The sequence below is a fragment of the Echinops telfairi genome, unplaced genomic scaffold (assembly GCF_000313985.2).
Source record: "Echinops telfairi isolate 266 unplaced genomic scaffold, ASM31398v2 ScPeMD7_7468;HRSCAF=8506_0, whole genome shotgun sequence".
Taxonomy (NCBI): domain Eukaryota; kingdom Metazoa; phylum Chordata; class Mammalia; order Afrosoricida; family Tenrecidae; genus Echinops; species Echinops telfairi.
Window position 1 is genome coordinate 63,969,196 of NW_022111369.1, and position 25,631 is coordinate 63,994,826.

The 25,631-nt window shown below is 45.0% G+C and overlaps 1 protein-coding gene across 3 annotated transcripts in view; it reads left to right on the plus strand.

Annotated features, from left to right (window-relative positions):
- SPATA18 (spermatogenesis associated 18) overlaps positions 1 to 25,125 on the plus strand; it is a 50,521-nt gene extending 25,396 nt beyond the window's left edge. Inside the window, exons 5-14 of one of the 3 annotated variants that reach the window (XR_006679497.1) lie at positions 3,697 to 3,792; positions 6,849 to 7,118; positions 7,998 to 8,283; positions 11,715 to 11,873; positions 13,375 to 13,550; positions 18,317 to 18,440; positions 20,420 to 20,503; positions 22,846 to 22,891; positions 23,211 to 23,330; positions 24,010 to 25,125. Coding sequence is in view for 1 of the 3 variants with exons in the window: in XM_045284185.1 (XP_045140120.1) it covers positions 3,697 to 3,792; positions 6,849 to 7,118; positions 7,998 to 8,283; positions 11,715 to 11,873; positions 13,375 to 13,550; positions 18,317 to 18,440; positions 20,420 to 20,503; positions 22,846 to 22,891; positions 23,211 to 23,218 (1,249 nt within the window). In the remaining 2 variants the exon portion in view is untranslated. Of the gene's footprint in view, positions 1 to 3,696; positions 3,793 to 6,848; positions 7,119 to 7,997; positions 8,284 to 11,714; positions 11,874 to 13,374; positions 13,551 to 18,316; positions 18,491 to 20,419; positions 20,504 to 22,845; positions 22,892 to 23,210 lie in introns of those variants that run through there. The other 2 variants (XM_045284185.1, XR_006679498.1) reach the window with 2 other exon arrangements.
- Positions 25,126 to 25,631: the final 506 nt, after the last annotated feature.

The window sequence follows — 25,631 nt, forward strand, 5'->3', positions numbered from 1 at the left end:
TCTATTCTGTAGAAAGGAGTTGCCATAGCTTGGAATATTTTTTCTACTATTTTGTTCATAGTGACCCTATAGGACAGAGTACAGCTGTCCGTTTGAATTTCTGAGGCTGTAAATCCTTCCAGAAGCAGACAGCCTCATCTTTCTCTTTATTTTCCCTTAAAAACAAAATCTCTCCTTTCTCGTGGAATGGCTGGTGGGATCGAACTCCAGACCTTGCGGGTAGTAGCTCTACTTGTAACCCACTCGCTGAGAGTGGTGACTATGGCCATGAGTGAGTGACCCATGATTCTGTTGCCACCCATAGAGGCGCCATGGACCGAGAAGCTGTCCAGCTCATATGGTTTTGCTCTAGCTTCCATTTGGAAGTCATAGCAAACGTACAGAAAATTGCAAGTATGATACTAAGAACATCCATATGCCCTTTCACCTCTCTTTTGTCGTACGTATGCTGCCTTATGTATGCTCTTTGTTGCCCTCTTTATGTTTAGACAGGCTCCCTCCCCTTCACTCCCTGCCCCCGCAACCACTTGAATGGTGTATACATAACACTGCTTTCTGTTTTCCACCAGATTTCCTAATAGTTTCAAAATCCACCTGTGGTTCTTATTCTATGTTTTAATGGTTATGTCTAGCACTACAAAAACAATGTTGTTTCTTCCCTGCATTCTATGGTAGACAGCCTTGCCCTCCTTGGCTTATTCGCCGGCTTGTCTCGGGCCAGGGTGCTCCCTCCATGAAATGAATGGGCCACCCACCTCTGAGCGTCCTCATTTCTAACCTGGTGGAGATTGGTTTGGTTAGGACTCCGTTCCCAAGGGGCACATTCCAATAAGGGGTTGAATAGGGACAGCTCTATTCAGGCTTGAGGTGGGGGGGTCGGAGAGTAGAGTGGGCAGGGAGGCTAGACAAGGGAGAACCAACCGCGCGAGATTTTATGTGTGGATTCTGGTCATGAAATTCTTTCCCCCGTCAATTGATCAGGGTGTCCTTTGAATGCATGCATCTCTAGCTTCTCTCTTTGTTTCGCTTCCACTCTCTGCCCTCATCTAAGCCTCTGATCGCTCTTGCCTTCCAACGGGCTTCTTTGCTTCTACCCTGGCTCAACTACACTTACCTCCAACACAGCAGCAATCAAAAATCATTTTGAAATAAATGGTATCAAGTCACCTCCCAGCCCCCACAGCAGTAGCCTGGCTTTGTTCTGAGAGAACATTTCAAAGCAGTGACCGGGACTGTCCAGGCTTTGAGTGCTCTGTGCCCCCCTGCTTCGCCCGGCGCCCTCATTTCCTACGTGAGTCCTGCCTCACCCAGCCTCCTCCCGCCCGTGGTCTTCTTCAGGCCCGCTCGGCTGTTTCCTTGGGATAGTCTCCTGGCTCGTTGCTTGCCCAGCTCCTTAATTATCCTCCAGAGCTCGGCCTACTTGTTGCCCCTTCTCAGGGTCCTTCTTCCTCGGACTTCTCTATGTCGAAAGGTCCTCCCTCCTCCCGCCCCCGTAGTCCTCTTGGCACTGTGATCTGGATTTCTCCTCAAAGCGCTTCCGACCATTTGGATTTCCAGCAGTTGATTTGTTTGCAGACTGATCTCCCTCCCCCACTAGACTGGAGACTCCAAGGGGCTAAGCCCTGGTCTCGCTGCTAGTTTGGCTCCGTTGAATCTCGAGCATCCTGCTCTGTGCCCAGCACCTAGGAAGCCCTCAATCCCTTGCTTCATTTACATACAGTGTGCCCGACTGCTTTCAACAATGCCTGGTGCACGGTTGCACGTCCCGTTCTTCTCTCTGTGTGTCATCCAGCCGTGCCAAATGAGCACATGCACCCTCCTTGGAATGGGACCGCACATGTATGCTGTGTGGTTGTTGGGGGTGAGAAAGCCCCTACTATTTCTTATTTCCTTTTTCAGGGTAAATGCTCTCCTTCCTTTCTTGGACCACATTCTTCTTTTAGTGTTCTCTGGATAAGACTGCTCGTACTTTAAAAAACGGTTAATATGTTCACAGCAATTTCCTGTCCACCTCCAATACCCTAATTAAGAAGATATTGCTCCATTTGCTTTTTCTTTAGGCTGAAGACATTTTGTCCATTCCTTCAGTTATATGTGTGTGTGTGTGTGTGTGTGTGTGTATTCTACTATATGGCAAGCATTACTTGAGGTGCGGGGGACTGAGAGATATAGAGACCTGATCCTTGCCCTCAGTGGTTCACAGTGCCTTTCTAATGAAATTATAAGTGTGAACCAAGTGCTGGAGGAGCACAGCGGAGGAAGGCAGATGATGCCTGAAAGTGGGGTGATATGTGGAGTGGCACTTGGAAGAGGAAGAGGAGGAGGAGGAACAGGAGGTGGGATGGAACTTTGGATAATGCACAGCACTTTCGGTAAGGATCTGATTGGCTGACATTTGACTGAAGCCCTGCTGCTCTCTCATGATCTGGAGTCTGCTTCACTCCTCCCTAGATGAGCGTCCCTGCCGTGCTTGTCCTCAGTTCTCTAGGTTATAGGGGGGGGGGCGCTGCTCTGAGTGGAGGTAGCAGTGGCACTCTGCCTCAGGGCTCCTGTGATGGTGGTTTCTGGAGGCAGAATCCAAGAGATCACAGACACCCAGGCCAATCCATGAACTCTCCCAGGGCAGCTTAATCTCAATGGCTTTTATCCAGTGCCATCCTCCCCACTTCCACTTCTGTTACAATTAAGATAGAGCTAAAGATTACTTGCCTACAACAAAGAGAGCCCTTGGAAATGACAATGACTGAGCTTTGCTGAAAATTCAGGCAAACTGCTCAATTGGTGGTGGAAGGTCAGCGGCAGGAAGTCACAAAAGTGACTTTGTTTATGGAGTTTGTTCATGGAGTCACAGGAGTCCTGATGGTGTAGTGGGTTACTTGTGGGTTACAAGGTTGATGGTTCAAATCCACCAGCTGCTCTGAGGGAGAGAGATGAGACTTTCTACTCCCATAAAGATTTGCAGTCTTGGAAACTCATGAGTCGCTATGAGTTCTAATTGACCTGATAGCAATTAATTTGGTTTATTAATTCATTATAGGTGAAAAAATAAGGTTTTTACATTTGGGAGGTCTGGAACTATTCGGAGGAGCTCTGGTGGGTATAGCAGTTACACATTGGACTGCTAACTCCAAGGACAGAAGTTCGAAACCACCAGCCACTCCATGGGAGAAAAAACGGGGCTTTCTACTTTCTTAAAGAGTTACAGTCTCGGAAACCCACATGGGGGCAATAAGACCCTGTCCTGTAGAGTTCCTATGAGTTGCCATTGACTCAATGACAGTGAGTTGGAGGGCACATTCACCCCACAGCGCCACGTCGTGAGAGAAGACATTGGCGCACTGAAGGGAAATGGAGGTCTGATAGGTGAGAGGCAGCCTGGGGGGAGAAAGAGGGTGGAAAGAAAGTCCTAGCGGTGCTTCTTGGTTCTTTATCTGCTACTATGAATGATTGTTACCTGGTCTATTTGGTAACATGATTCCGCAATTTCTTATAAGAGTTGGACTTTGAGCAAAGGACGCTGGCACGTTTGGGCCTTCGAATCCTCAGCAGTAGTTCCAACCTCATGGGATTGACAGCAGATGTCTTAGGATTCAACTTTGTTGAAGCTGAATGTATGTCATACGCCAAAAGTGCCCCAGAGAGCGCGTGCCTGGTTTAGAGAAGCCCTGCGGTGATAGTTGCTGATATCTCTTGCAGTCTGACTGAGACGGAAAAGACTCTTGAAGAGACCAAGAACAGATCGGCCGTAACCCTTTTGGCTGCAGAGGAGGAAATAAATCAGCTAAAAAAGCAGTAAGGAAAAAATGGCAGAATTATTGCAGCCTGCAGATTAATCTTTAAATTTAGCGTCTCCCTCCCCTTTGGGTATGCCAGTACCAGATGCAAGCTGTCCCAATGCACGCAGGAAAGTCAGCAATATGTATTCTAGTGGGTTTTTTTTAACATTCCTTTCAGAGTCAGTCACCATTTTTATATTTCTTCCAGAACATGTATTAAAAGTAATGTTGAAACTACCGAATGAAGTCCATTTGAGGGGGATTCAGGACGTTTTTTTGGGAAATTCCTCGATTTGTTCTTTCAGTTTCTGCACCATCTCTTTGAAGCCCCTCAGAGTCACACAAGCGTGGAGCCAACATTTTCACCTAATGTTGCTTTTGACCATCGCTGAGGAAAAAACATTGCAGAGCTGAGGTTTAAAATAGGTGCATAATTGGGGTATTTCCCTGAGATCAGATAGTTTGTTTGATGATCCATTCATTTTCAACATTAAAATAATAGCGTGATTAATTATTGTTGTGACAAATCTGCATTCAAAGTTCAGATAATCTCTAAAGGTACATGTTTACAAGGGAAAATAAATACCCATTCCTGAAGGTTATACCTTCTTTGTTCTTTATTTCAATGGTTTCTTATAAAAGCAGATGAAGGTTTATTTACTTATTCTTTTTTTTTAATCAGTTTATTGGGGCTCATACAATTCATCACAATACATAGATCAATTGTATAAAACACATCTATACATTTGTTGCCCTCATTATTCCCAAAATTCGCTTGCCTCTTGGGTTCCCCCTCCCCTTCCCTTCCTCCTCCCCTCTCCCCCATGCACCCTTAATAATTTATAAATTATTATTGTATCTTATATTACACTGTCTGGCGTCTCCCTTCACCCACCCTTCTGCTGCCCGTCCCCCAGAGAGGAGGTTATATGTAGCTCCCTGTGATCCATTCCCCCTTTCTTCACCCCCTTTCCCTCCTGGTATTGCCACTGTCACCACTGGTCCTGAGAGGTTCATCTGTCCTAGATTCCCTGCGTTTCTGATTCCCATCTGTCCCGCTGTGCATCATCTGGTCTAACCAGGTCTGCAAGGCAATATTGGGGTCCTGGTAGTTGGGGGGAGGAAGCGGTTAAGAACCAGAGGAAGGTTGTGGGTTTCATTATTGCTATACTGTTATTTATTTATTCTTAAGAACACCTAAAGCAGCCCTGTGAATGTCTTCCCTAGCTTTCAGCCATGATCCGATTGTCCTGGATTCAAGAGCAACCCTGAGTCTTGGATCGAAGGTCTGGTCTGCCCTGAATTCACGTCCCTCCTCCGTCTCCTGATTTTCACGTCTTAGTTGCCATGCCATGCTGTCTCTCGAGCTCACTGGTGTATTTTCCATTAGGTTCCGTAGCGCTCATTCCATGCCTGACTGCTTGTAGGTGCAGCTTTTAATTCTGCTTTCGCGTTTTTTAGCTTCCCTCCAGCCTTCTTAATTGGACCCTTTACCTTCTCATCATGCACCGTTGTTTTTTTCCACCCCAGCGGGTTCTGTAGCCGCTGACTTTATTTTATTTAGCTCTTGTTTTATTGTGTCTTGCCTTTTTAATCAAATCACAAATGAAGACCCCCAACTCTGTTTCAAAAGGTAGGTTGGCTTATGTCTGCACCACTTATTTCTGAGGCCCAAACTTTCCACCTAGTCTTGTGGACGTTCAGTTTCCACGGCACTTCCCTCCAGAGTCCATCTGTTTAAGGCACTCTGGCCATGGAGTGGTTAAGCACTGGCTGCTGATGGAGAGGTCGGCAGTTTGAACCCATTTGCAGCTCTGCGGGAGAAAGATGTGGGAGTCTGCTTCTGTGACCATGTCCAGCCTTGGAAATCCTCTGGGGCAGTTCCACTCTGCTCGGCAGAGCCAATATAGGTTCGCGATGCGTTGTAGTTGACTTCATGCTGATAGATTTTTAAAACGTGTCCACCTGTTCAGAGAAGCAAAGAGCTAGTGAAGGTGGGAGATTCCATCTCAGGCCAGCCCCCGGAGTACGTTTTGGAGATCCGGTGCTTTCAGATGGTTAAGCTCAGTCAAGAGAAAGAAGCATTACTGCAGACTGCTTTTGTTTGAGGAGCAGTATGAGCATTCTCTTTTTGGTTGCAGGAATCATGTTCTGTGAAATCTGCACCTGTATGGGGATCCCTGATCCCTAATCGTTCTGTATTAAAAAAAATAGTTTATTTCCTCTTTTCTCCAGTAAAGATGTACACAGCAAAGGCACAGCATTTCAACAATTTCCGTATGCACACTCGTTCAAATTCTGCAAGCTGTGCCATCATTCTGGCTACCCTTTTATGAAATACGAGACCGGCTATTCCTGTGAAGTGTGACAGGCTCAGAAACCCACAGGGCAGTTCGACTTGGTCCTTCAAGGTCACTCTGAGTCAGCATGGACTCAGTGGCAGGGAGTTGGGTTTTGGCGTTCAGTGACATACTTTCACTGCCCCTAAGTGTCTCATCTCCCCTTTCAAGTTGTTCTTAATTTGAGTCCATACGGATGGTTCTTTAAGAGCGCACAATGCTTACGGCAGAAGTAATTTACTGACCAGGCCACACTATTGTTCAACGAAGACTGCAGAGCAGAGTTTTGGTTTAAGGTGTAAAGGCTATCTCAAGGAAGTCCTTCTGGGGGTTATTCTTCCGCAACTGCTCTAGAAAGTCTAGATCACGTGAGAAATGAAATTATGTTCTGTGTTTCTCCCCCCTTTGATCAGGATTTGACTGTCAAATCTTTGATCAGAATGTTCAGAAATGGTGGCTGGGCACCATGCAGTTCTTCAAGTCTCAGGGCATTCTGACAGTCTTGTTCTGCTAATTTGTGTTTGCACATCTATATCCGCTTCACTTCTCCAAGCCAGTAATGGTATACCATAGTAGTTAGAGGGATCTTTGTTGTTACACATGCCAACTGTGGCTTATTTGTTTGTTTTTCCCTTCCTCCTTTTGTTTCCCCCCCTACTTTCCCCTGTCTCCCATCCTTTGTTTTCTTTCCTTCTCTCTCTCTCACTCTCTTTTTCTCTCTCTCGCTGTTCAGGCTTAAATCTCTGCAAGCCCAAGAGGAAACTCGCCACAGGAACTCAGATTTCTACACAGAGCGGGGTAGGAACACAGAGCATCGGAGCCTGGAGTCAAGACCCCTAGAGCAACGATCTTCAGAGGCACGATCTACAGACGCCAAGAACTTGGACTGGAGGAGCGCAGACTCACGGGCCCCAGAAGTCATCTCTGACTACGAGAAACAGCTCCGCACGCTCAAGGACGAGATAGCTGTTCTGTCTGCCGAAAAGAATGTCCTCCAAGGAAGGTCTGCAGACTCTCGGGCCTTTCTATTTAAGCTCCTTTGGATGCCTCGGGTGTTGAGTTTGTGGTAAAAGCCTGGCTTGGGGGAGAGCCGAATGAAACGAGACCCCAAACCAAGACCATGATGGGGAGCTTTGAATTGTAAAGGGATGGCTTTTTTCTAGAGAGAGAACACCTCCTGGATTGTCCCTACTTGAGCATTCAGTAATTTGGGGCTCATGTGGACAGAAGGGTTCTCGGAGAGACGATGAAGGAAAAGTCTTCGGCTTGAAAACAGATTTGGGCAGGCATACAATGTCAGTGGTGGTACCCAGGTTGAAAGCATGCTCCCTAATAGTCGTCTCCTTTTCTCTGAGATGTGAGGGTCCCCTTCTCTAGGGTGACCATGTTACTGGTCCCTATGACTGGTCCCAAGACCTTTGATTTCCTTTCTGACTTTGCCGCATAGGATTTGCAGGTAAGCAAACCTGTGAGATCTCTTTCAACCCATGGAGTTGAGAACATGAAGGGAGGTCCTCATGAGAGTTGAGTTTGAGGCCAGAGGAAGGCCATTTTCCTGGTCCTAAACACACCCACCCCAGTCCCACTATCAGAGCCACCTTCCTCTGCCAGCCCTCTGCCCCATCCCATTCCCGGAGATGTCCCCGTTGTCCTGCATCTGGGGGATCAGTTGAGATGCGGAGTGAGTCAGAGGCCCTCTGGAAAGTCTAACCCAGCGAGTAAATGCCCGTTGTTGTTGTTTCTGTGGTCGTGTTGGAAGCCTGCAGGGTAAGCACGGGCCTGGGGGTCGCTTGCGGTTTCTGTGGGGAGGAGGACCAAGGTCCAGGATCAAGAGGGGATTTCACTCAAGGCGTCTCCCTGGCTGATTCTCTCTTACCCACAGGCCCAATCGGAGCCGGTCTCCAAGCCCTGACTCGCGCAGCCGCAGCCGCAGCCACAGCAGCCACAGCCGGCCGGCCAGCCGGTCTGGCAGCCCCAACACCGCAGTGGCCAAAGTGCGAACCCCGTCCCCCAATCGCTCCAAGTTGTCCAGCGTGGCGCGCAAGGCCGCCCTCCTGTCCCGGTTCAGCGACGCCTATTCCCAGGCCCGTTTGGATGCGCAGTGCCTCCTGCGGCGCTGCATAGACAAAGCAGAGACCGTGCAGCGGATCATCTACATCGCCACCGTGGTAGGTGGCCGCTCCGCAGGCAGGCTGGCCTTGGAACAGGGCCTCGCGGGTCCTTGGGGAGCCCGCAGTTTGGGAAACACAAAGTGCAGCTTAAAAAAAAGAGTGGATCCCGGTCACAGAAGGGGGAGACCTTTTCTCCCACTGTGCCCCTGGCTCCATCAGCCCCTTCTTTTGTCTCCCCCCAACCCAAGTTTGTTGGTCCAGGACTCAGATAAATCCCAATATGCTCTTCCCCCCACCCACTATATACATATAATTTTATTGGGGGCTCTTTTAGCTCTTAGAACAATCCATACATACACTTTTGTACATGCGTTTTTCAGCATTTTTATTGGCACAATTTACACATCATAGAATTGAATATTTCAATCGTTCAGTTGTTTCAAGGGAAATTGTACAGTCAGCACCACAATCTGTCTTAGAGCATCCCTCCCACCCCCATGGTTAAATCACCTTTAAAATGAGTTGTGCACCAGGATTCGTTCTAGGCCCCGACGCCCCTAGCCTTCATTATTGACTCCCCAAATCTCGTGTCCCTCCCTATCACCCATCCCCACCCGCATCCTGCATTCCCTGTAACCCCTTGCATCGTTTCTTCTCATTACAATTCCACTCCTCCCGTGCTTCACATCTGGAAACAACAGAGGACAATGGAGAACAAATCATACCAAGAGGGTAAAGATAAGATCATATTAGTATAAAGACAAAACTAGAAGCCAATACATGAGAGGGAGAAGACCCCCATCAACACCCAAAAAGCCAAGAAAGAAATTTCTGTCTTGAAGCAGCTAAGAGATGCTTGCACCCAGAACAAATTCAGGTCAGGTCTATAGGGAGATCAACTGGCCACGGATCGAGTTCGATCCAGGATAATCAAGCTTACCATGGTCTCTGCCTGATAGTAAGGCTGTTAAGGACCCTTGCCTTTGGCTAGAGCGCATCTGCCAACAGCTTGGTCTTGCTAGATACTTTGCAGATGGGGGTTAGGCCCCCGCTTGTCCTCCATAGCCTTCTACCAATTGTGTGTTCCTAATTTCAGCTCTGATACTGTTCTATTCACCACATTAGGATTTTGTAATTTTCATCTTTGGATCACACAAGCTGGTGTGCTTCCTCTGTGTGGACTTAGTTGCGTTCCCAAGTAAATGGCTACTTGTTTGAATACAAGCCTTAAAGACGGAAGTCCCTGTGCTCCTGATAGCCTCAGCGGCCCCTCCTTTTCACTTTCCTTTCATGACCAGTATTGGGGTGAAGTGTTTTCACCTTCCATTCACTACTCTTATGTGTCAATATTTCTATTGAACACGTTTGTTAGAAGAACCACTCCCTGCAGTACTAGCTCAGGTCTATGGACTCTAACCGATGTGCCTTATATCTTCTGCCTAATGTGGCCACAAAGTCTTGAGTCTGGCTGTAACTGTTAGTGCCAATGGCAATCATTGGGTGATTCCTAAAAAGTTCAGTGTTATTGAACTTCTGATCAAGCCCTGGCCGGTTAGATGAAAAGTTGGTGGTTTGAATCCACCCAGAGGTTATCTTGGAAAGCAGACCTGCTGATCTCCACCGGAAAGATCACATGCCCTTGACAACTGGAGGGAGCAATTCTGCCCTGCAGCACATGGGCTTGCCTGGAGTCAGAACTGGCTGCTGGGCAATGAAGCGCAGCAGTTCCTTAAAAGACTATAGCAAATCTGCTACAGAGTATGAAAAATTAAAAAATACACATACAGGCGCACTACACTCACTGTCGTCTAGTTAATTCTGAGTCGTAGTGACCTGATAAGACAGAGTAGACTTGCCCTTGTGGGTTTCTGAAATGGTAAATCCTTCACAGGAGTAGAAAGCCTTCTCTTTTTTTAGTGGATCAGCTTACACACAGAAGGTCCTGGGTTTCCCAATGGAACCACACAGGGAAAACACACCGGCAATTCAAAATTCCCAAAGCAAGTAGTTTGTTCTATGGCTACCAAATTGAGATGAAAAGCCCATTATGAGAATAAGTTGATTGTTTTTAATTGGAGTAAAAGCAGAATTATCAGCATCTGTTGAACTTTATTTTCTGCTTGACCTGTGGGTCACATCTAGCCCCAGCCTCTTGTCCTATGATCATGGGAGAACTAAGAACATAAGAATGGTTTTACATTTTCAAGGGGTTGTTTAAAATAAAAAAGAAGATGTGACCAAGATGGTATGTGGTCTGAAAAGCTTAAAATACTTACTATCTGGTTCTTTACAGAAACAAAACAAAACAAAACAAAACAAGAAACCCCAGCAACTTCTGGGTTAGATAAAACTCAGTGACTTGGATCCCTGGCAGTACTGTGGATAAACGTTAGGGTGCTAATTGGAATGCCAGAGGTTCAAAACTACCAGCTGCTCCTTAGAGAAAGAGGAACTATCTGCTCTCATGAAGATATATAGCCTAAGAAACACTAGATAGGGTAACTATGAGTCAGAATCCACTTGATGGCAGTGTTTTTGCTCACTGAGTTAGCTAATGCTTAAGAAGAGTAGAGACAATGTCTTTCTTGTATAGCTGAGTTTTCCCACCCCTGGTGGCATAGTGGTTTATGAGTGAGCTGCTAACCACAAGGTCAGTAGTTCAAATCCCTGAGCTGCTTCTTGGGAGAAAGATGAGGCTTTCCACCCCTGTAAACAGATACAGTCTCAGAAACCCACAGGGACAGTTCTACCCTATCCTATAGAGTGGCTTGGAGGATTGACTCAGTGGCAGTGAGTTTGGGTTTGGTTTTACTACATAACAGGCATTTGGTAAATATCTGTTGAATTAATATATGTTAGGAGCCATTGTTTCTGCTATGCGTTTATATGTAAAATAAACTGCCAATTTTCTCTCATGTCTTTACCAGTAGCATAGCATGGCTGCGGGTTCATAGCCACAACGAACACGAATACTTTTCAAATACCCGTGTCACCACAGAGGGCTTATTTCCGTGAGCATCCGTCTGATGCTTCTTTCTGCTCTCAGGATTCTCAGAACAATGGAGGATTATGAACGTAGATCGTCACATATGTATTTAGGTGTTTTTCAAAATTTAAGTTCTTTTCCCCCTCGGATCAGAAATACTTTTCGTGAACCCCGCTTAGCTTATCAGTAGAAGCATATGGTTTTGGAATTTTGGACCTCTTTCTAATTCCTTCCTCAATGGTGTAGTGGTTATGCATCGGGCTGCTAACCCCGGTGTCAGATATTCGAAACCAAAGCTATTCCCTGGGAGAAAGAGGAGGCTTTCTACTCCCGTAGAGTTACAGTCTTGGAAGCCCACCGGGTCAGTTCTACCCTGTCCTAGAGGGTTGCTGTGGGTCAGTGTTGACTCAATGGCAGTGGGCTTTTGGTTTCTAATTTCTTGCCTTGGATCTCCTTACTCCTTTCCTCTGGCCAAATACATGTGCTGCTTTTTCCCGTGCAGGAAGCCTTCCATGTTGCTAAAATGGCATTCAGGCACTTCAAGATCCGAGTGAGAAAGACACTGACTCCATCTTATGCTGGGTCGAATAACTTTGAAGACGTCGTCTCGGATTATATCGTTTGTCATCTTGATCTATATGATGCCCAAAGCAGTGTTAATGTAAGTGCTGGAACCCCATTCCAGGGACGGTTCACTGATGATACTCGTTCCATTGAATCACAGTAGTAACTCAGAAATCCACCCAGTCGTGAGTATTCTCTGTAATCGAAGAGAAGAAATCACCAGATCCTATTTACTTTGTCAGACCAGTCATTATGGGTGGTTTGCTTCCTAGTACTTTATGGGGAATAAATGTTCTGAGCTTTATATATCCTTTAAAAAACACATTTTCATTGGCATATGATTGGTATAACACGCAATACAATAGTTCAACCATATTAAAGAGAGTTGTGCAATCATCCCCACACTCAATTTTAGAACATTTCTTGTACTCATTGTTATTAGCCCCAACCTCCCCGGCCATACTCCCAAGAAACCATTAATCTAGTTGTTCTCTCTATAATTTATCTATCCTGGATTTTATACACAGAAAAACATGCAAAACCAAAAGCCCAAATAACACTCTCAAAGTAAAACAGGGAAAGATTTCCACGGAAAAGAAAGCAGAAAACATTAAAAACTAGGACACATTTTAAATGGGTGAAAAAGAGATCGAATGATACAAAAAATTACCTTCAACCTACCTGCATCTGCAATGATCCACTTTCCAGTACCCTCTGCAGGCGAGCAAGGCGTGTACTTCCTTGTGGTCAAAGGGGGTGGTTCGCTGGACGTTGAATGCACGCGTATTTCCCCTTCACTTTTTTTTTAACTGAAAAAACTTAAAACTGGGCAAAGGAGATCAATGATAAGGAATTACATTTTCACCTAACTACATCCGCTATATTTGTCTTTACAGTGCTCTCTGTCTGACAATAAGGCTATTTCCATCCCTTGACTGTACTGAGGTGATTTACTACAGGCTGTGTCTATGTGGGGACCTTAAAATAGGGAGATATAGTGGAAATATAGTACTGTAGTGCTTCCAAGCATCAGCTTTGGGCAAGATAAGTATGCATGTGCCGTGGGCTAGCTGTGTGACATTGCTGCTTTACTTAGCCACTCTGTGCTTTAGTGTCCTCATTTGTAGATGGGAACAACAATGATTAACATAGAACATTACACAGACGATTCCATGAAAGGAGGGAGGTAATTTGCTCAGTACAAAACTCAGCACACGCGATCAAAGCAAGTAAATGGAAGTAAACACTCAATGAAAGCAAACTATAATAATAATAATCACAGAATACGAGCAAGCCATTTCTGTGTTGGCACATCGTACAGATGTAAAAATGATGTAAGCAAGACATTATAGACATGAGTGAAGGGTCTTTTCCTGAGTTTTCGGGACTCTTGGCCATGCGTATGTCATCTGTACCCTGTATCACCTTCCGTCCTCTCTTAAAGAGAGATGCGATCTTTCCCTTGATAGCCCATGCACTGCTTTTCTGAAATAACTGACTTGCACTTACATTTACTTGCACTTACCCTTTCTCCCCCATGCCGTTAAGCTGTCACAGTGGAGGTATGCCCAGGTGACACCCTTCGTCTTGCTTTCCAGGATGTGATCCGAGCCATGAATGTCAACCCCAAGATTTCGTTCCCCCCCGAAGTTGACTTTTGCCTCCTCAGCGACTTCATCCAGGAGATATGCTGCATTGCCTTCGCCATGCAGACCCTAGAACCGCCCCTGGATATTGCATTTGGGGCCGATGGAGAAATTTTCAACGACTGCAAGTAAGAGACACCAGAGCACAAGTTCAAGGACAAGTTAGGGGGAAGTGCCCTAATGGCTGGAGAATCTTGGGGTGGGGTGGCGGTGGAAATGAGCAGACACTGTCTGATTTTGAGACTTGTCATAGATTTCTCCATACTCTGGGCAGAGCTCTCTCCTAGGGTCATTTTCCTTCCGAGGAAGATGTAAATCAGAGGGCATGTTATGATTTCCATACTGGTCTTTGGGAAAGACTCATGAATCACTGGAGCTTATCTGGAGTGCTTAAAAAAACGGTGCTGTATACATAGGCAGGAGCCCGGGTCTCATAGTGGTGACACATTGGGCTGCAATGTGCAAGGTCAGCAGTTCAAAACCACCAGCCAATCCTTGGGAGAAAGATGGGCTTCCTGCTCCCATAAGGAACTACAGTCTGGGAAATTCACAGGGGCAGTTCTACCCTGTTCTACAGGGTGGCCTTGAGTCGGCACCCACTTGGTGGCAGGGAGAGTAGTATATAAATACACATCTGTATGACTTCTCAGTCCTTGCCACCCAGTCCATTCCGAATAACAGTGACCCTATGGGACAGAGAACTGCCCTTGTGAATGAGTACTTTTATTTTTTCAATTGTTTATTGTAAATTAGGTGGGGGGTGTTATATTTTGGGTGAGCCACTTTATAGTTAACAGTTTGAAGTACTAACCAGTCCCCCCCCCTATAGTTCATCTTTCGCCCGCTCTTGGATTTCTCTTCAGCAATCCTCTCAACAATCTTCCATTGTTGTTAGGCGCCTCCGGCAAGTTGGGTTGACTCATGGCGACTCCATGGAAAACCATGAAATACCATCCTCACAATTATAGTCATGTTTGAACCCATCGTTGCAGCCACTGTGTCGATCCACCTTCGGAGTCTTCCTTGTTTTCGCTGCCCCTTTACTTTGCCAAGTATGATGTTCTTTTCCAGAGACAGTTAGTTCAAAGTACGTACGATGAAGTCTTACCATCCTTGCTTCCAAGAAGCATTCTGACTGTACTTCTTCCAAGACAGATCTGTTAGTTCTTTTGGCAGTCCATAGTACTACACCCAAGTTAACATCCGCTCACAGTCTGGCCCTTTGTTTCACCTTCCCTCTCTTACCTTCCCACCTTGATGGGCTTTAACATCTGTTTCCTTTGGTATGAATGGCTTTGTCTTGGTTTTTAATGTATTTGTTCCCCTTATAACAGTGGTCTCATGTAATATTTGTTCTTTTGTGATGGGGTTTATTGCATTGTTTAGGCAAGAGATTTCAAAGTAAGGTGTATGGATCACCTGCCTGAGAATTACACTGGGTGATTGCTAAAACTGCAGATTCAGGGACCCTCCCCACCCAGGATATTTGATGCAGTAGGTTTTGGGTGCGACAGAGATCTCTGTAATGTAACAAGCTCCCAGGTGTTCCTTATACATGCTAACAGTTGAGAACTCTGCCTACTTGACCAGGAACCTTGGTGGCGTGCTGAGTTATGCTTTGGCCTGCTAACCTCATGGCCAGCAGTTTGAAACCACCAGCAGTTCTTTAGGAGAAAGATGAGGCTTTCCTCTTTCTTAAAAATTTACAGCCTCACAAACCCACGGGGCAGTTCTATTCTGTCTTCTAGGGTCGATATGAGTCAGAATGGACTTGATGGTTTGGAGTGCCCTACCTCTGTCTAGGAACATTGATTTTACCAAGTTACGCATGGTAATTACTTCCCTTCTAAATTTGAGGAGATGAAATGCATTTTAATGAGAATTTTGTAAGATCCTATGATATAGCTGGAGATTTCCTGGGTAGAGCCCAAAGGCTGCAGGCTCTGGTGTCAAGCTGCCTAGCTTTGATTCCTGGCTCCACCACTCTTAGTTGCATACTCTTGGTCAAGTTAGTTTTTGTTTGTTTGTTTGTTTCTTCTATGTCATACTGCTTCCTAGGCCAGTAGAAGGTTAGATGAGATAATCCAGATAAAGCACTAGATAGCAACCTGGCAGGTGGTGAGCAGACGGGAAACATTAGTGCCAGGTTTTTATTTTCAGGCTTGGTTGGTGGTGGTCCAATTTCCCCTGCAAGCTTGTTGATGACAAAGACCAAGCATCGTTCACTTGAGCAAATCGAATTGCTCGAATAATGGGCTTTCCAATGGGCTTTGGTTATTGGTTACCCTTTCTTTGGCCCGGACTCACGGTGACCTCACATGAAACAAAATGAATGTTGCCTGGGCCTATGCCGTCTTCTCCATCCCGATATGGTCCAGCCCACTGTTGTGGCAATGTAGTTTGAGTGTCTTCTAACTTGAGAAGCTCAGCTCATCATTCTTAGTAGATTCAGCTTTTTACTCCTGAGCTGTATTAACCCTTTCCCCCCAACAACACAGGCTAGTTGGCTTCAGAGAAAGCTCCTTATCTAATGAGCAATGGACTTTGGACAAGCAGAGTTGAATCTCTTCTTACTGCTACAGTTTTCTTAAGCTGAGTACACATTCCTTTTTTCATTGATGCCAATTTTGTTTGGTCACAAGCTCCCCCAAACCCCAAACAAACAGAACCCAAGACCTATTATAACCATAGGATACAATTTTCTAACTTTTAATAGAGTGTCTCATATTTTAAAATGCTATACAGTATTTTTGGTGAAAGGGTACACAGTGAAACAGGTTCCCCTTCCGCAATGTCTACACAGAGCGTTCGTTGACAGTGGCTGTACTCTTCTGATTCTCATGATTTCTGTCCTGGTTCTAGCATCCCCATTCATTTCCTCTAACATCCCTCCCCAGCTCGGCTTTAGAGGAACTGTAGGCCAGTTGGTCTGCTACAGTGAGGGCACTTTTTAAAAGCTTGCAGTACTCAAGGGTGACATTTTTCCCTTGCTGTGCTAACCTGCTGTGTAGTTCAATGGTGACTTCAGGTGATAGTCCAAGAGCGTCTCATGGCTATTACTCCAGCCTCAGGGGGTCCAGTCAGCCTGGATTATTTTTAGACTTTCAAATTGTGTCCCACATTTCCTACCCTTTCTATCAGAATACAGCTATTATCAGCCTGACCACAATGCTTAGTAGTGGTAGCCTGGCACGATGTCACAAGGTGGAGGAGGCCATGGTTCATGGAAACAATGAGTCCTGCAGCCCAGCCCCTTGCCTGGCTCTTGGGTTTCCTTCCTTCTCTTCGGATGAATAGAGGTAGTTGTACCTTATATGGCCACTTCCAAGCTTTTAAGGCCCCAGCCATTACTCATCAAACTAGGATGTAGAACATACACTTTTTGGATTACACTATATCCATTTGCTGAATTGTCCCTGGAGACTAGAACCCGATCTCTTCCAAACAAGAAAAGGAATTCCATGAGGTGACTGGTTATGTCAGAGAAGAGTCCTGAGCTGTTTTTGATGCTGTCATCCAATGATTGTTTTCTCTTACTCCTCCATCTTTGAACTTGTTTCCTGTGTTTCTTGGAAGTCATTGACAAAAGTGGGGGCTCCTCACAAGAGGGAGGGAGGGTCCTTGGCACCTCAATTCAGGTTTTTCAGTGATCTATTAATTTCCCCCTATGCTCACTCTGGAGATGGCCATTCAACCAGTTGCAAATTCACCGAATGGACTCATCATCTCTCTATGAGCAGTGGTTGTCAAGTCAGCCCCGATGGCCGTGTGCAGCTCCGCGTCTGGGCGCAGAAGAGTGCCCCACAGTCAGCTGGTTTTTTCAGAAGTAGACCATGGAGAGTTCTTCAGAGGCTCCTCTGGGTGGAATCCAACCTCCAGCAGCCTTGTGTGTTGACGGTGGAGTTACTGAATGGTCCAAATGGGGAAGCCCTTAGTTCCTTACTGGAAGGCTGGAGGTGTGAGTTTAACAAGAGGTGTTTTGGAAGAAAGAGGTGGTGGTATACTTTACAAAGAAAATAATATTTTCCTGTGTTTTAGATACAAGTTTCCAAAGCAAATTAGGTTACCTTTTAATTAATTTTATAAACATCATTCTGTGACATTGGTTATAAGTTTATAATGTACCAATATTCATATTATTTTCATTCTTTTAATTGTTTAAGGGAGCATATTACTCAGGAGTGGTATTGATTTTAATACCCAATGTATTAATTGGCTGAAAGATGACTTCAGAAAAAGTTTCAAGTCGAAGTTCAAATAATATTTTAAGGTAATAGTTTTAGGGGTTCCTTTCAGCTCTACTGATCCAGTAGGCCACTTTTTTTTTTAGGCATTTGAGTGTGTTTCACATTTTTCTCCTATTTGAAACCTTCTATTGTGTACCTGGTCAAAACAGTTGGTAGCGGTAGCAGGGCACCATCTAGCTCTGCTGGTGTCAGGTTGGAGACATATTGCCACGTACACATTTTGGGGTTGCATGATGATATCCTGAAAAGAAAATCAGCCATTGAAAACCCACTGAAGCATAGTTCTCCTCTCACACACAGGGGTCGGTATAAACTTAATGGCAACTGGTTGTGGGTTAGAGTACTCCTATTTTGTCCACAAAATCATGAGAATCCTCATAGGAAGATTTAGTGATACATCTCTAGCATTTCTCTGAATTTTAAATCTTGCAATCCAAGAGAAGAAAAGGAACAGGACTAGTCAGATATGATGTGCCCCCTGGGTTCACATTGTCACTGGGTCCTCTCTTCCAAGAGCCACTATCACCTGTTCAGGACTGCAGACAGGATTCCTATTTGTCTAGGTAAGAAATGATGCCCTCTCCCCTCCACCCAGAAATGCTACCCAACTAAACTTCTTTTTCTTGGTCTCTGTGTGTTTCCAATAGGTACCGTCGCAGTTACGACTCGGATTTCACCGCCCCTTTGGTCTTCTACCATGTGTGGCCTGCTCTCATGGAGAATGACTGCGTCCTCATGAAGGGGGAGGCGGTCACCAAGAGAGGGGCTTTTGTACGGTGGCCTTGCATAGTGAACATTCATCCCAAGTGTTTGCTCCACAAGTTCGAGAACATTTATAAACCCAGAGATTCTATAAAAGATGTCTGCAAGGGGTTCTTAAGTGCAGGTCCCATACAAAGGGGAGGAAGTGTGTGGTACCAGGGCCTGGCTGGGAATGAACAGATCCTCTCTTTATGTTTGCCTTTTGGATGCTCCGTAACTTCCCGGAGGTGGCTTCTTTGCCTGTTTCTTCATGTGTAAGATGGAACTAATCACCTTGGCCTTCTCCATCTTAAGAAACTTGCTATTGTTTTTGGGCAAAACCCTTTGCATTCATTTGATTGGAGACCCTCTAGCGGGCTAAGCTTTCAAAATGGTTGATTGACTTTCTGGAAGCCTTTTGCCAAATTTTAGTGGAAATCCTCTGTTTTTGGAAACTCTACGTGTGCCCTGTGCTTCTCTCCTTTGTATGTGTCAGGGGGTGGGGGGGAGGGGAGTGGAGAGAGCAGCCAACCAGTTTGGAAGATGCCTTTCTATGTGTGTTGGTGGCAGATTGCTTTGAACGTGTGCTTAGTTTCAAGCATTGAGAGTCTTAGGTATGTGGTGTATGTGTGTGTGTGTGTGTACATGCACCGGGGTGGGGATTGGGTGTTGGAAATGGTGTGTAGATCTCCTGTACAGTTCATAGTATGTAACTTTCACTCCGACCCCTCCTGGAAGGAGTTGAGCAGATTCTGAAGTGCAGCTCTTGAGAGCAAAGCCACCCCGTGGTGTTCTCCGTCCTTGTCCTCTCTGCCTTGGAGCACAGGGGAGGTGCTTCGTGCTAGCTTTCTGCAAATAAAGAAGCGGGGAACTTGAGCTTCTTCTTTTTTTTTTTTTTCCAGGTAAGAAATCCCATTACAATGAATACTATCTCCATAAAGTGTTTCGGACTGTGGGAGTTGAACTCAGAAACTGGGCTTTATTGACCTGACCACCACCTACACTTTCCAATGAATAATCTCCTACAAGGTTCTGCTTGCCTTATAATAATCAATCCCTGTAAAGAGAACTCTTTTAATAAACTATTTATACTCTGCAGTGCAGTTCTGAAGGAAGGGAGAAGACATAGGCATGATTCTTAGGTTCTAGCATCAAATAGCAATTGCCTTTTAACTCCCTTTTTCTTTTCCATCAAATAGAACACCAAGACTGGCCCAAGCTTAAACATTTAAAGCAAAATAACAATCCTATAAAAGGAGGAATTTGAATAAGAGAAGGGGCAAATGAAGAGAAATTTAGAGGAAAGGTTTTACTAGTGAAATTTCATTATAATGAGTATCTTACTCACTGCTATCGAGTTGATTCTGACTCATAGTGACCGTATAGGACAGGCTGGAACTTCCCTGGTGGGATTCTGAGACTAACTTGTCGTGGGAGTAGACAGCCTTCTCTTTCTCCCACAGAGTGGTTGGTGGTTTCAAACTGCGGACCTTAATGTTCAGCAGCCCAACACGTAACCACTGTACCACCAGGTGTCATTATAATGAGTATAGTATGCTTAATTAGTTCTGGGAGAGCAGCTGAGTAGAGCATCGGTAGCTTCCTTATTTCCTCCACTTGTTCTGTTTGATAATGTATATTTACTGCCCAGCTACTATTGGCACTCTATGAAGGCACTGGGAATTCCTTGACCCAAACAGACCAATGCCTGCCCTCCTTAAGCTTCTGTTCTTCAACTCTTGGCAAATCCAGAATATAACTTCCAACTGCTTACTTACTCTTCAAAACAAAATTTAAAGTAGTGACAAGAATTTTTATGTCCCAAAGTTCATTGTGATGGGATTTGGAGAAATACACTGAAGTTATCACCCAATATTGGACAAATGTCCAATGAAAAGAGTGTATACTTATTCTGATGTGATGAGCAGGTGTAATCCTATTAGTCAAACCTCTCCTGATATTGGACGGATGCCTTGATTTTAGCTATTTCTCTGTTCTCTCTTGTTTAGTGGAATTCAGTTCGGCCTGTAACTCGATGTCGAAGCCGGAGCCTAAGTCCCATTTGCCCTCGTAGCCGTATTGGTTTAAGCACAGTAAGTATCTGTCTAATCATTTATTACACAAAATCATCCTGCGGTTAACACTGCCTTTGCTTCAACATTTGCCTATAAAAATGGGAGCTATGGATAGAGGATCACCAGAGGCTTATTTTCTATGTAGTTCCCACAAAGGTATCTTGGGCTCCCACGGTCATCCACAGCCTTCTGCACACGGGACTCTCACAATGTAGGTTCTGATACTAATCCCTCCTTGGACTTCAGAGTATATGATTTACAATCCTTCAGTTACATACTTCTGGTACTCTCCCTCTATCCATCATAGAGGGCTGGGAGGAGAGTGGCACCTAAACAGAGGGCATTGGATTGAGGAGGATAGAAGATCAAAGGGATAAACCTGATTGCTTTATTGATTGGTTGATTCCCCTTCTGATACATGCTGGACCTGTTCTGGATTTCAACATTTTCTCTATATTTTTTGTTTTGTTTGTCATATTAGGGTTTATCTTAGATGTGTTATGTCACTGGGGGTCACCCTCTTGAAGTTGTGTTACATGTTTTTCTGCTTTTCGGTATATGAAAGCCAGGACTGATGAACCTATAGGGACAGCAAGTGGAATAAGGGTTTCTGGTGGGGTGGTGGTGATGGGGGTTGTGCATCGGTGGCCGGTGGTGGGGAGGGTGGGTAAAAGGAAGATGATGTCAAGGAGTCCAGGAAGGAAAAGAATGTTTTGAAACTGATTGTGGTCGCAATTATACAATACTGGTTGACGTGATTGAAGTATGGAATGACACGATATATGCATTACCTCCAAATTAACAAATATGGGGGCTATTATTATAAAGGTAGAAAGAGAGCCTGTTGCAATAACACTAACTCCCGATTGACTTTTACACGAGGGAGAAACCCTGGTAGTGCAGTAGGTTATGTGTTGGGCTGCTAAGCACAAAGCCTGTGGGAGAAAAATGAGGCTTTCTATTTCCATAAAGATTGACAGTCTTGGAAACCCACAGGGACAGTTAATCTCTGTCCTACAGGGTCGCTATGAGTTGGAATCAACTCACTAGCAGTGATTTTTTTTGAGTGGGCCAAGGGTGGGATCCTGTTGGCACAGTGGTGAAGGCACTTGGCTGTTAACTTAGAGATCAGTGGTTAGATCCCACCAGCTGCTGCTTGGGAGAAAGACATGTCACTTTGCTTCCACAAGGATTCCCAGCCTTGAATACCCTAAGGGGCAGTTTTGCTCTGTCTCACAAGGTCGCTTGGAGCACTGGCAGTGTAGTGGTTATGAGTTGGCTTTGATCCATATGGTCGACAGTTTGAAACCATCAGCAGCTCCAAGCCGTATTGGACAGTCCAGAGAAAGACTGGACTGTCTACTCCTGTAAATAGTGACTGTCTCGGAAAGCCACAGAGGGTCACTATGAGTCACACTGTCTCAATGGCAGGGAGTTTGGTTTTATAAGGTCGCTATGAGTTTAAGAGTCCGAATCAACTTGATGGTACTGGGTTGGACATATATCCAAGGAACATTTCTAGTCTCGATTCTCATTAGAAGGCCTAGCCCTAGTAATAGCTCTCTATCATTAGCCCCTATACATGCAGGGACCACCTCTTCTCTTCTCTCTTTCCATTTGTGCTCAGGGAGAGCCAAGGAATTCAAATTTCAAACTAGGATCAAGTGTATTCTCAGAGGTGAGACTGTTGTCAACACTCTTTTCTCATCTTCCTCTTCCTACATGACGGTGTGTGCTTCCGTAGTCACAGACAAATGTTTTTGGTTAACCGGTGTTTTTGGCTGATTTGAGACTTGAATGCATACATAGCATTTTCTGTCTTCATTAGTATCTGGTATCTGCAGTGTTTGAAAGCTAGAGCAAAATGAGGCATTTAGTCTTGTCATTTCTGAGAAGGTGGGTGGCATGCCTTGGCTTCATGAACATGAACGGCGACAGCTGGACAGGGAGAGTCTTCTCTGGCTGCCAAGTGGCCCCCTCAGTAGGGTAGGTTTCTGAATGTGGCAGATAATGCTTATAAGAAGGGTCTACCAGAGAGTATTTGGGAATTTTTAATTAGTTATTTCAAGAATAATTATGTTCTGGAAGGCACTAGAGTCCACATGGCTGCCCTTTGGCCATTGGGCCCAACGTTTAATTATTACATAAAATTGAAACCAGATTTAATGCCCATGTAATTTAATGAAATATGAAAGAAATCACAACACTCAATCTTGGTGGAGGTGGGAGGAGCCAAATTCCAAGGTACTTTAGAGAAACCACTTAGCTGGTGTGAGAGGGGGAAAAAAAGCTATGCCAGAAGGCTTCGGACTTGGAACTCCATCCACGTGGCGCTCACGTTGGCATCTTCTATTTTCCAGCTCTCTCGAAGTCGGAGCCCTTCTCCAATAAGGTGCGGATTGCCAAGTAAGTAGACGCTTGCAGCTGGATCGTGCATTGCAAAGGAACGCTTTCAGATGAATCACGCATTCTGCTTCTTAATACTCCCTTCAGTAGGCAGTATTGTGCAGCCAAAGTTTTACTTCCTAGGGATCATCTTCCTCTACCTTAAGTCTTAAGTCTCTGGCCTGCTCACTGAGGGTAGCTGACAGTCAGCATCCACATCCCCTAGGAGGCATCCCCAATGGAGAGATTTCATGAGCTCCTTCTTTGCCATAAGCCCTTCCTTCCCTACTAAGTTCTAACCGAGTGACCATAGTAACGCACTTTTACCTTTTCTCCCTAGGGTTTTAAAATGACCAGATGTGCTCCTTTGCAACAGAACATCTGCAATAGCCAGTGTCTCCACCAGCCTCCTGCGTCTGCCTCAGACCTCACTTAAGATAATGTCAAAAGGCAATTCTCTGTATCCCTCTGCACAGAGAGTTAAATGTTTTGGTTAAGCGGGTTTGTAACTTTAGACATAATTTCATTTTACTTTATTCTATAGAGACAGTTGCCATTAATTTGATAAAAAGAAAGATTGCATAGGTGTTTAGGATCATATTCATTTGAGGCATGATACAGGTTCAAGATGTCTGTAGGTGAGTAGGAAACGATATGAACAACAGTGGAAACAAACAAAAAACGTTACCATGCAGGATCCAAAAGACCAAACAGGTCACTTGAGTTCACACATTGACCATTGGATCATGAATGCTGGTGTTAGCTTTTAACAAAATCCACTGCTCTTATTTATTTATTTGTTAAGATTTGGAAGAGTCTCCTAATTTCAGGTTGGGGAATTTGTAGCAGCGAGCTAAGGCTAGGAAGAAAGGTAGAAAGTTGATGATTTGAGGCCATATAGTTGCCTGGCTTCTCAGTCACTGCTTTTGGAGCCCCTATTTCAGCCTAGCTGAGTACCTTATGTTTGAAACTGATGTCAGTGAGAGGGGTTTCTTGCTTCTGGAAAGCAGGAGCAATAATTTGGGTAGAAGGCAGCTTTGGGGTAAATATCAATCACCTCAAGTTTGTCCTCTGTTACTATTCCATATTGTTACAATGCGCATGCACAGTATAAACCCACCTTTACCAAGCCCATCCAGTTTTTCCGAATCCAGACTTCCCATGGACTCCATCTAACTGAAAACAGCTGAACTCATGGTCTAAAACCGAGGGCACCATTTATTGGTGGAAAATGGAGTGGGCATCTCAGTGATCCAATCACCGAGAAGTACTGTGGAGAGTTGTTCAAGGTCAAGAGAATGACGGAGTAGGGCTCTATTGAGATAACCTGCTTTCTGCCCTATCCGATGGTAAAGCCAGCCTTAAACATAAGCTTCACCAATGACTGTTTTATCCGTGTGCTTTTCAGAGAAACGCTCTCTCTGAGTTGGCCATAGCTCAAGGTCTCTGAGCTCAATGGCAACACCAGCACTTCAGGTGGAAAACAAAACAAAACTGTCAAGCATCTTACCTGTGATGCTGGGCAGTGGACCTGGAGAGAGGAAGATGTCCTCCGTCTTTACTCCTTGAACCTAACGGTCACCAACTCTGACGTGGGAGGTTCCATTTCTCCTCCTTTGCACATTAATGTTGGTGACCAGGTCACCCATCATCCTGGCTGTCATCAAGTCGGTTCTGGGACCTTCAGCAAGCTTCTTCACCTCTCTGGGTCTGTTTCCTCACGACACAGTTGAGGAGATCGCATGAGAACCCTACCAGACTCAACATGTCCTCTTACAACAGATCCTTCATTCTGGTTGCCTTGAAATGTTCAGTGCCATCCAGTCAGCTCTGTCTCTGACATGAAATTCACAGTTGAGGTGATCCGTAGGCGCATGTCATTTTAGATAATGAATTCAGTCCCCACTCCCTAATATAAAGCTGGAAGAAGGAAAGCAAGTGTTCATCAAATAAGTCATATTTTAATTAGTGTGTACTAATCAATAAAAAAATGCTTGGGCATAGTCTCCCTGGGAATGTAGACTTGATTCGTTGTTTGTGCCTGTGTGTGTTGGATCACCAGCTGCAAATGCAGATCAGTGTGTGTTGTGTCAGCATCATGAGGTAGCAAGCAGGGGGTCTCTGGGTATGACTTCCTGCAATCCTGGCTAATTCACCGGAGAATGTCAAGCAAAAATTTTAGAATCTCTGCCTTGATTGACATAGAAGTTGCATTCCTGGAAAATCAAGTGTAAATTAAAGCCTTGCAACAATTACCTTGTGTTATGTGTTAAATTGTGCAAGTCTGCTTGATTCTCATCTAGCAACTGTGGTCTTTGTCCTCTACATGCCAGACATTCACCAAACCAAGCTCAATGCCAAGGAGTTGATGCGGACTCAGAGCAACCCTGAGGGCCTGGGTAGAACTGCCCCATGGGGGTTTCTAAGACTGTAACTCTTTTTAAAAAAATCATTTTATTGGGGGCTCATCCAGCTCTTATCACAATACATCCATCCATCTATTGTGTTAAGCACATTTGTACATGTGTTGCCATCATCATTTTCAAAATATTTTCTTTCTACTTGAGCCCTTGGTATCAGCTCGTTTTTTCCCTCCCTCCCCCACTCTCCCTCTTTCATGAACCATTCATATATTATAAATTGTTATTGTTTTCATATTTACATCATCCACTGTCTCCCTTCATTGCTGTTGTTCATCCCCCTGGGGGTGTGTTATATGTTGATCATTGTGATCTGTTCCCCTTTTCTCCCACCACCTTCC